A 12228-nucleotide genomic window follows, 5' to 3' on the forward strand; every position below is an offset into this window, starting at 1 on the left:
TTATTTCATCTTAATTTACATCTTAATTTGAGAAATACTAATAATTTCTTGAATATCATTATAGGATTCTAATAAACGTGAGAAAATGCTGATGCCAACTAATCCAGCAGCACAGAAAGCTCTGATGACATCAAGCCAGTACAAAGTGTCACCTTTGCCAGCCACAAAAATAAAGCCTAAACCAGTTCAACCTATGCCCACTGGAAAAGTAAGGAAATGTATCACATTGAATTTTTGTCATCTGTAAAAACATTTTTTTTTTCCCGACTAGTGTAGAATGGGAACAAAATCCCACTGGCTTCAAATTTCAGTGGGATTTGGTATCCATTCTACAAGCCATAGAATGGATAATTCGCAAGTTGAATCCATAAGTTTTTTGGCTTCAACTCATGGCTACTTGCAATAAACTAATGGTAATTTTTCTTATATAAATGGTGTAAAAAAAAAAAAAGTTCAATGTTCATCTGCACATTGAATTTCTTTGAATGATATTTTAGCAATGAAGCCAAATATAGGTATGGATATATTATTATATGTCTAATTGTTTCTACATCTTTCTGATGGAGTGCTATGTATTTAGCACAGTTTGAAGACACTTGTTCAATATCTGTCGAATATTATATGAAATTATTTATTTTCCTCTGACATTGTTTATATCATGAAGAACTTACAACCACTAGCATCTATCTATATATAATTACTTATTCCAGTCACATTACTCTTGCCACAGATTATGTATGAAACATTTTTTTTTTTTTTTAAATTTGGTGGCTGTTGATTTTATGTTTTAATGTAAAATATGTGGTTGAAATATATTCTACATGCCCCATATCCTACCATGATATACAAGATCAACTACTCCCATCTCCTGTATTTGAGGTATGTTCGTAAATTACCAAATAAATATAATCTTCACCTATTTTTAAGCGATAACTTAAATGTTCAATCCTTATTGCTCTGCCAGTGGTAAACTCCATCCTTTGCTATGTTCTGGAGTATATAATGTGTCTTATGACTGCATTTCACAGATGAGGAATATGTGCCACAATCATTCAAGTCATAACTGACAGATTACACATTGGACCCCTTCACAAGGATTAAAGAGAAGAAAACTTCTATACAATATTGAAGCTCTTGCAAGTCTTAGACTATTTTTTAAGTCAGCACTTGCAGTGGAACACTCTTCAAATTTCAAGAAATGTAGATTAGTTCACAAAAATTTTGGGATATGATCATTTTAAAAACACCTTTAGCCCAGCTTCTGTAGACTGCTTTAAATCCAGTTGTAGCAGGTGCCATGAAAGAAGTTCTTTTGTATGTTACAATTTTCATTTGTTTCCACAGTTACTTAATTGATAAGTAAGAAAACCTTGTTTTCTGTGACAAGTGTTTTTTTATGCTTCAAGGATGCTTATTTGAAATCCATCAAAATATTGGCAGTTTAGAAACATTTTTACTTTGTTCTTTGTTTTTTGAACCAGTATGGTTAAAAATTAAAATGAAGAATATTTGATTGTTCTTTTTTTGGGATTGTGGGGCACTGAATAAGTTCATAAGAGAAATTACATGATAGAAAACATTTTAATGCTTTCCTTACTATTTTGCATTTTCTCAACATTTATGAAGATTTTGTTTGTTTTAAAATTAAAAATCATTTCAGCTCTGATGCTACATGAATATCCTGATTTAGTAAGGCTTTTACCTACTGATTGTCCCTCCATTGTATTTATGTGCTATAGGTTTAGAATCTTTCTTAGGTGGGATTCATGTAAAAATAAATAAATCATATAAATACTGCAAACCATTTCCAGTAATAGATTTCAGCATTAAATCACTAGATTGCTCTTGGATATATATATATATATATATATATATATACACACAAACACACACTCTACCCTTTTGATGAACTTTTTTAATTTCTTTATAATGCCTCTCTCATAAATAATTGTCAGCATTGAAAAATATTGTATTTATTTTTAACCATTTCCTGCTATTTGTTTTATTTTTTCAGTTGTCCAAAATGAATGTGCAGTCTTGTTTGATTCTTGTCAAATCTTTAAGTCTGCTATAAATTCATACATGGAGACTGGTGGCAGATTTTAATGTTTAAACCTCTGCTAGTTTTGCATACATTATGGTTCACTTTTATAGTACACATATCCCAAAAAAATGGTCTGATTGCATGCAATTCATGTTGTATTATGATGACTGGTTATGTGATGAGAAGAATGTTTGAGATCTGCATCCATCAGGTTTTTTTTTTTTATGAAAAATTATCACATATGATATTGTATCATACCTTGTATTTTTATGTGGGTTTTTAAATGTTTCCGATGAATTTTTGAGTACTCTGATGATGAAATTGTATTTGGCATAGGCCATTTATGTATGTTACCATAGTTTGTGTTTTGTGTCTGTTGTATATGCTGCTAAATCCTGATTTTTTTTTCCTCCCTTCACATCCTTGATATATCCTGATAAGTTTATAGATAATACAGCTTGCACATGTTGAAATTATATATAGAATTTTATTCAAAAACTCCAATATGTTTCATCTAATGTAACATGGACATCATCAGTGAAAAGACAGGTCACTACATTCAAAACATGAATCATAAAAATGTTACATATATGTGTTTCATCCAATTATCTATGTTGCATTAGATGAAATATATTGGATTTTTTGAATAAAATTCTGTATTTTTTCTACATGTGTAAGCCACATAAGTATCTAAAAATATGTTTAGTACAAATGTCCCTTCATCAATTAAGCATATTACTTCTGAGGGCAGTCTTAGGAGTACCACCTCAAAAGTGGGAACAGTATTCTAATGTTGGACAGATTTCAGCTTTATAAAATGTCAGGAGTTGAGCAGGAGAGAACTACTGTTAGGAATGAAAAAGAATGTCAAGCTTTTTTGCATGCTAAAGAGGATATGGATCTGATATGATTTTGCTGGGATAGGTTAGATGTGAAATTATCCTGACTCCATTTGGGAATGGCAAGATCGGTGTTAATGATATTGGTTAGAGAGGAGATCTTGAACTGTTCATTACCTGAGCACTACAGTGTATAATATATATCCATGTATAATAGCCGTATAATACATCTCTCACATTTTCACAAACTTTTTCCATACCTGCCTAAAAATTGAAGCTATCTAAAAGTGAGTAATTTGGTTATTAAATGATCTCTCTCTCTCACACAGAAAGCCTATTTCCATTCATTTTTTTGAAAATTGAAAAGAAATGTGAACAGTACTATCACTTGCAAAACTATGAATAGGATTGCATGTCAGAGTAAGAGGATCATTTGTATTTTAGACAAAGTGTGGATCTTCCATTGAAGAGAACAAAAGCGAACCCCAAAACAATGTGTTATAGTGAATTGCTGAATCTGGTTTAACTTAGCAGGGCATTTCTGTGGACAGACATGCAAATCAACCACTGAAGATGTTTTTGAAGTTTTTGAACTGCCATTTCTTTTATCCATGTCATCGCTGACATGCAGCACTTATTCTGAGTATTTAGCTGATATCTAAATGTTTTCACTTTACTTAAATTAGCATGCAGTTTTTCACTAATGATGGATTAAGTTATTCTTTCCAAAATATCTGGTGGTCTTAGCTCATTCATTAATGAATGAGCAAGATCAGTGTTAATGGCATTGTATTTTATGGAAATATATTTTGTTTGGGTTGGAATTTAGGCTGCATATCTTGGTGAAATAAATTTGATTTGGGGAATAATTTTTGTTCTCTCTGCTTCTTTTTATTTGCTGCATAATATCATTGCCTGATTTGTTTTTATTACTCTTTTATTTCATTAGAATATGAAAGTTGAAAGTGGATTCATGAAAAGAGGACATGAACTTTTTAGATCTCCATACCTTGTCGAGTGTTACCAAATTACAGCTGTCTTTTTTTTTTTTTTTTTTCCAAAAAATTTCATAGTCTCCCACCCTTTTTATCTTGCATAATATCTCTCTCACCAGACAAGATCAGACCTGTCTTTTTTGAAGTGATGTATACCACTAGTCTTTTCTGATACAAATACATCTACAGTTTCTCATCCATTTAGCTACTAGCTCTGTGCAAATTTCAGATCTATCCATCCTTATAATACAGCTCTCACATTTTCACAAACTTTCCCCATATCTCCCTAAAAATTGAAGCTGTCTGAAAGAGTAATTTGGTTAATAAATGAACTCTCAGACAGCCTGTTTCCATTTTTTCCCCCTTTCTATGAGTATTTCCACGACTATTGTTTCACAGAACTGTCATCCATCACTATCTCCATGTCTATGAGGCCTGTAATCACATAAAGCTGCTGGCCAACATCCATTTACAATACAACTGCTAGGCCTGCTCCTCCCACTCATCCTTTATTCAATATCTCTATTAACAGCCTCTCTTTCTCTTAGTCCCTGACCACACGACAGTGGTTTGCTTAGGTTCTGAAACTCTTCATGTGTGGTAATGATAAAAATAAAACAAATTACAAGAAATTTTATGCTTGTGATTCTAACTTAACTTTAAATTTCTTATATGAAATTACTTATGAATTTGTAGGTATCACTCTTTGATGGTTTAGAAGATGAAGATCCAGGTTTAGGGAATGATACTTTTGTTCCACGACGTAGTGTTAAAAAGCTTATTTTGAAACAGAAGCCTAATTCCAACCAGTCTCTGGCAACATCTGATTCAGTGCATGAATCAAGTTCTGAAGGAATAAATGGTTCCATGAATGAAACTTCTCACTCATCTGTGCCTAAACAGTCAACAGTTTATTCAGAAGGATCTGCAACCATATTAACAGTTGATGTTACTTCCAGGTGAGTTTTAAAATAAAATATTTATCTGTGTGTTAAAAAAAGGCCTCTAATATATTGTTTTAAAAACAATAGTTTGAAAAAAACTGATTTCCTTTAGTAATGTAGTTTTGCTATTTGTCTTCTGCACTCTGCATATGTTCCAGTTACTTGACAAAATTGAAGTCGGAGCATTGTATTTGTTTCATGATAGTTCATTGCATTTTCTTCTAAAAAGCAGTCTTCATGATTGTGCATGTTGTAGAATGCTAAGACGAGAAGAAAACTGAATTCTGACAGCCAAAGGAACTGATTTCATCAGTATGCAAGGGTTGTTTAGAAAACTTTCAGTCCAATAGAATTTATTCTAAGCCCTCCCCAAAGGGGAGTGTCAAAAAATAAAATAAAACTACTCTATGCAGGCATTGAGTAGTTTCCATAACATCATTGCCTAACCAAAAGATAAACTCCCTGAATTTCATCATACTCACTCCTACTATTTGTAGATGGTTCTCCAAGTGGATCTACACAGTTTTTTATCACATCTGAACAGCCAGCATCTCAAGATCCAGTTCACCTAAAATTTTACACACACACACACACACACACACACACACACACACAAGTAGATAAATCCATTATAAAACTTTGGTTAACAAGGCAATATTGATTTGCTTTGATGATAATGTCCTTGCTGCTGAACTTGATGACATATGCATTACTTTCTTACTCATTGGCTTCCCAATCAAAAAATATTAATATCCCACACTGAAACTTCTCCTGAAAAAACATAGACTACAATATATTATTATTATTATTATTATATGAGCACCTCCATGGAGTCCAAGGACTCATCGCCAGAGACCCAAATCTGGGTCCTTTCTGAATAGTTAGCAATACTATATGGTGACTGCTTTCAGACCACACAAAAAATTGGTATCCTTATCTGCTCTCCTAGAAACCAATTACAATCACTAGATTTGCCTAGTATCTACCAGATGTGTGTTATAGATAGGCAGAATCATTATCAGCATACCAAAGCACAAAAAAAAAAAAAATACATTTGGCACTCTACTATGGTCACAACCTGTAGACCATGCCTTGGACCCACCACAGGATATTTTGGAAAAATGCTGACTGATTTTCCCAAAGCAAATACAAGTATGAAAGACTATTCCTTGAATCTACCTTTAAAATCTGCTTATCCTAAACCAATAAATTTCTATATAATAATTGCCTTGCCACCTGGAAAATACTCATCCTCAGACCATTAGCTTAATGGCTGAGATACATTCAAATCCACTAAGGCATTAAAGGTTTCCTTTTTATCTTTTCTACAGTTTACTCATTTATTACTTCTATGCATTTATTATCTCTCTATGCATATTTATTTGCATAAAGGAATCATCAGGAAATAGTACAATGATCCAGTTAGTATCATCTTCTAGATTACTGAACCTCTAAGGTGTCTTTGCTGCAAGTGCAAATGGTTGCACTTGTGGTTGAATATCATATTGAATTTCAGTACTACAACTATTGTGACCACACTTCTAGTGTTTCTGTCTCACTTATTGATATGTACTCATAGTTATATTTCTGTTTCTCCAGAATATCTTTATCTTCAGATTTTATGTAATCATTTTATCATCCTTTGATTTCTTCTGCAGTATTCTTCCTATTTCATATCTTCTGTATACTCTTGTACCCTTGATCCACAATGTAGATATCACTATTAAATTACATAATCACTAAGACTTGTCTTCTGTTCTCTCCATGTTTTCTATCATTGTAATATGCAGCTTTTAATTTTTCAGTTCAAACAGTCCTTAATTTTTGTCTTTGCTGCATTGCAATGGCAAATTTTATCCTTTGCATACAGTGTCTGTTAATAAACGGAGAAAAGCTAAAAGCTAAATTAAATCGCCTCCAGCAGTAGTAATAGTAACATGATTACATTAAAAAAAAAAATTGATGACCATTTTTAATGCCTAATGGTAAGTCACCCTGAATCTCGGCAAGTGTCAAATCTTATTCATATATTGGAGTCCTGTGTTTGTGCGTTCCCAAATGATATTGCACAAATATTCAAGAGAATTATTCCATAAGAAGTCATCTTCAACCAATCCAAAAACTGCTGTCATTTTTGCAATCTCGAAAGTTGTGCATCTTATTGAAAAAGCATTCAGAAATATATAAAAGAAAAAACAGTGGTTGATTTTATATATTCCTGTAGATATATAGCAGAAACTGACCAGTCTGTTAAAATTTGCTTGTTTTACAGATGGACGTGGCAGCAAAGTTGTTGATAGGATAGCACTACGCGTTTCCCTGATAATCATGAAAAGGATTGGAAGAATATCTCAATTCCTTTTAGAATAGAATTTTGTTATGAGAGAGAGTGTTCAAAAATCTATGGAAGTAATCTGATTGTGTAACATTTTGAATTCAAATCAAGGAATAAAACTGTGTGATGTTTTAAATGTTATCACCTAAATGATTTGAGTTATGAAAACTTACTGAAGCCACGTTAAACTGTTGTGCATGCAAGTAGTACTTAACATCAACTAAAGTTTTTAACATCACATTTGGAAAAATATTATGAAGAAGAATAGATGATTTAGTTTTTATTATTCCCATATATGATAAATTTAGTTTAATCCTTTATCCAAGTGTGAGCAAACAAAGTTTGCGCCTGAAAATATCTTCAGGACTGAGGCACGGTAGTGCATCTGTTGGCAACTCATAGCAAAGGTGGACCAAGCTCTCATCACTCCTTGTCTCAGTATCTCTCTCCATGCAAAGCACATCTCCTTGCGGCCATGTACTGAGTCAAGGAGTGATGAGAGCCTGATCCACCTTTGCTACGAGTTGCCAACAGATGCACCACCTTGCCTCAGTCCTGAAGATATTTTCAGATGCAAACTTTGTTTGCTCACACTTGGATAAAGGATTAAACTAAATTTATTATAGTCTAACCAAGTGCAAAATAAACTTCCCATATATGATAGTATGTAAGGCCTATAGTAGATAAATATCATGTGCAGGCTTGGTTCAAGAGCAAAGTAGTCTGTTGATATTCCTCTGGAAGTTCTGGTACTTTGGAATCATTCATGTGGAAGGCTTCCACAGCTCATGGGGGAATTGCTTCCTCAGAACTGAGGTACTAGAATGAAAGACATATGAAAGTTACAGGTTCACTGATTCACTAGTTGAATTGCAATAGGATGTTTGACATCTGCCGCTCATGTTGTGCTTTCGCAGAAATGGAAGACCATAATGAATGTTAGTTCTGCTGAACAGTACCCAAGGAAATATTTGCAGAAGACACTTAATGTGGAACCTAACCATCTTTGAGAATAGCTGAAGAGTGTCTGTGGGAGTATCTCTTCTAAACAGCATCAAGAATTAACATCCAATATTGCCTTCCATTTCTGCTAAAACACAACATGAGCAACAGCTGTCTAACATCTTATTATAGTTCAACAGGTGACTCACTGAACCTTCAGTATTCCATGGTTGGTCAAGTTTAATTTCTACAGAGTAAGTACCAGAAAGGTAAAGTAACTTTTTTTGGAGAGGGAGAGGTGGGTCAATTTTTTGGAAGCTGCTAAGAAAGGCTGGAATAGTCAATCTGAGAAAAGAGATCATCTTAAATGTTAAGTTGAGGATTATCAAAGATGAGAGGAGAAGAGTTATGGTCTTTTGTAAGAAAAAAAGACAAACCTTTGTTTTGAAAGCATGCAAAGTGATTAGGTTGTTGTCACATTCAAAATTTAGTCTTCATAATCTGTCTGAGCCTACACACTCAGTCAGATTTTATTAGATTCATCAAGAGTTTCTTTAGTTTTTAAATTCTTACAGATATGCTTATAATACCTAGTTGGTTTTGTTTTATATGAATTTCTTTACACTTGTTATTCAGTCATTTCTATACTTTTATGCACTCTTGGTTTATTTATTAATTAAATATTACATTGTGTACTGCTGTGATCTGTATTGGCACAGTACATAACCAAACCAATTTAGGATCACTGAGATCAGATCAGATCATTTATGTATATGAGGAAGAGGATGGGTAACAGCCCTGAGGAACACTTTCCTTAATAGGAAAAGTTGAAGAGAGAACACTTTCCATCATTACACATAGTAAATGACCAGAGAAAACTGGCAATTTGCCTAGAAGCCCTCAGTGCAAAACCCTGTCATATACCTTTAAAACATAAATTGCAATAGTATAGGTATGTCCCAAGGATTGCTGTGGATCTTGATTGGTAAAATCCGTATTGGTCACTGATTAGTTGACAGTTCTCACTCCAAATTTTGAAGTTGACTGATTGTCAACTTCAAAAATTTTGATTACAGACACTTATTCCTCCCCCCCCCCCTTGTGTGTGTGGGATTCCCTCTCCTGAAAAATGTAAACCTGTAGTACAGTACTACCACAGATAGACTAAGGATTTTTTTTTTCTATCTTAAAAAATTTTGATATATATATATATTTTTTTAATTTTTTTATTCACTTTTACTTGGTCTGGAAACAGTGCTACAGACCAAACATGGAACTTTTTCAGGCCAGTGTGCTACCAATAAACAAGACAATGGTCTCACACCAGATGATGAAATACATCTGACACTTAAAGACAATCACATACATCCATGCTTGTGGCAGGATATGAACCTGCATCATTTTGGTTGGTTTAATATATTTTGGTTTAATGTTCATTTTTCTGATTTTTTGTCCTTTACTCTGAAAATCAAAGTTAAGGTGGCATATATTTACTGCTTCAATCCTTTCTTTAGTGAGTAAAAGTCCACTTACTAGTGATATTTAAAAATTACTGCTTTTCTTTAAAGGGGAAAAAAAGATTCTGATCAAGCTAAATCTAAATCTGTATAATACATAAAGGAAAAAAATTAGGGTAATAGTAGTGCACTTGCTGATAAACTGGTACTTTGAAGTTTACAATCCACTTTTAAGAGTTAAAACCTTCCCTTCCCCAGCACAGAATTTTGCAGTATGAGAAAAAAAATTAGTTTTCAGTCATTCTAAGAATCATTTGTACTGTATTATAAATTGCATTCCTATAATGTAATTCCTGTTTTTTTGTATGCATTCAAGTTTTTTTTAATGTAACTCGTTTGCATTGTATAGAACTCCAGTTTCATCTCAGGAATCAGTAACACCAAGTATGTCTCAGCCAGTGTCTTCTCAGAATGATTCACGTTTGGAGAACTATTACACTAATCCTGTTGCCAAACCAAGAGCTGAACTTCCCAACAAGTATGTTCTTTCTGTTTGCTAGTCTGCTTACCACTGTCTTTCATTGAGTGATAATTTCCTTAATATAGAATTACTGACTTATTTAAAGAGAGCCTAAAAGGCTTTATTTCGATGAAGTAAATAATAAAAATAGGGGATTATTATAGATCTATCTGTATTTCATTGCTGAATGTATATAGAAGAAAGTTTTGAAAGGTAAACCAGAGAGCTTATGAGAATACAATCCTTGCTACTGGACTTACACTACTTAAAACACATGAGCTCTGTCCATGAGCCTGTATATTTCCTTTTTATTAGTGCTTTGTTTCACTGGTCTGAGAGTTGATTCAAACTGTTGGTTCTCATCAGAGACCAGGCAGAATGCTTAAATGGGCAAAAACCTCTTAAATACTATAATAATCCTATGTCACAGTTGTATTTTTCTTAAGTAAACTCTCAATCAATGTGTAATTGTAATTATTGAAAAAGAAAGCCCAAAATAATTATATATACATACGTATGAAAATGATCTTTCACTGTTGAGTGAATTGGGTGAAATGAAAAGAGATTTCATTAATGAACAATTGGTCTAATAGCTGTTTCAAGGGAAATGGCCTTGAGCAAAAAGGAAAACTAATTGTTTTGATGCTAAGGAGGTGATATTTTTGATATGTTAATGATGATGATGAGAGAGAGAGAGAGAGATTTCTCTCCCAGGGAGAGAAATCTCATCTTGCCTCGAGATTTGAGTGTAAGTAAGACTGGAAGAAAATGGATTTTTTTTGCAAGAAATAGAAAAGGGCATAGATTTATTAATGGCAAAAATTAAAAAGGCTATCAGTCCTGTGTAGAATGGTTTGGGGATCTGAATTTAGTGCTGTTGAAGTTGATATTCTGGAAGTTTATTGATTTTTATAGTGCAAGATTTCTGAAATGATAAAGGACTGCAGTATATTGTCATCAACCAAACTGTATATTGGACTTTTAGTCATCTGGAGAAGGCTGTTGATAGAATGAAGAGTTAAAGAACAGAGCCTTGTTGAACCACTGGCAGTATTCAAAGTTTTGGGATAAATAAATCTGATATCACAGGTAATATACATCTCGAGAGAAAGCAGGTAACCCAGTTGCAAAAGTCACATAGAAAATATGCTGGTAGTATACTTAATGGGCATTCATACCAAACCTAATCAAATACCTTAGAGTTACCAAGAGCAGCCATTTGAAATTTCCCAGCCTTTTCCATGGCATTTGTCAAAATAGGTGGCATCAGAAAGATCTCCCCTATTCATCAATAGTGGCAGAATTCATATTGTTTCTAGTGGCAAATGTTTATTAGTTGGGAGGCTTCAGTGTAGCATAGAAGTTGAGTGTTAATGGTTTTCATTATTATTTTAGAAAGAAGTGAAGTGTGAGATTGCAATGGTAATTTGTTGTTAACCATTTGTTCTCCTTCTTAGATTGAATATGTGCTATTTCCAGGCTGCAGAATATATGCTATTGGAAAGTATAAAAAAATGCAACATAGAATGGAGTCAACTTTGTAGCACAGACCTTCAGAACAGTTGTAGAAATTCCATCAGAAGACCATTTTTGGTACCCAATTTGGATATGATTCTTCAATTTCCTTTGTCAGAAGTATTATCTATACAAGAAAGAAATTGGAGAAAAGTAAGAACCAATAAGGTAGTGTTTTCTGGTTATGATGAAATAGAACTATCTGGAAGCAAAAAAAGTGGAAGTGGGGTTACAGTCAATAGCTTTGTCAAGAGACAAAAAAAAAGTATTGCTCTCATTTGGACATGATGCAAGCTTCATACTTTGATCCTTTTCAAAATCAGTTTTGGATATGTCAGTAGTATTTTTTAGCTGTTTCAGACTTTGATATATCCATGGGTGTATCTTGTCCTTATTATCAATACTAGTAGTATCTATAACACAGTCCAAAAATACCAAGTAGTATCTTGTTCATATAGATTAAATGTTTCCATATTAACAGAACTGCTTCATTGATGTGTCCAATACAAATGCTCAAATCATAAGACAGAACTCTGTGATTGATAATTCAGTGAAGAAAATGGGACATAGAAGTCACAAAGATGAGCAACTGCCCAGTCACATTGCTAGAGCTTTTGCCACCCCCTCTCAATACACA

The 12228-nt window shown here is 33.3% G+C and overlaps 1 protein-coding gene across 2 annotated transcripts in view; it reads left to right on the forward strand.

Annotated features, from left to right (window-relative positions):
* Positions 1–12228, forward strand: part of Nup98-96 (nuclear pore complex protein Nup98-96) — a 610292-nt gene that overhangs the window by 271728 nt on the left and 326336 nt on the right. Inside the window, exons 14-16 of one of the 2 annotated variants that reach the window (XM_090395312.1) lie at positions 65–208; positions 4575–4837; positions 9966–10094. In XM_090395312.1, coding sequence (XP_090251438.1) covers positions 65–208; positions 4575–4837; positions 9966–10094 — 536 coding nt within the window. The remainder of the gene's footprint in view (positions 1–64; positions 209–4574; positions 4838–9965; positions 10095–12228) is intronic. The other variant, XM_090395313.1, reaches the window with a different exon arrangement.

This window comes from Typopeltis vanoorti, chromosome 7 (genome assembly GCF_054136105.1).
Source record: "Typopeltis vanoorti isolate ZY-2024b chromosome 7, IOZ_Tvanoo_1.0, whole genome shotgun sequence".
In the NCBI taxonomy this organism is placed as follows: Eukaryota; Metazoa; Arthropoda; class Arachnida; order Uropygi; family Thelyphonidae; genus Typopeltis; species Typopeltis vanoorti.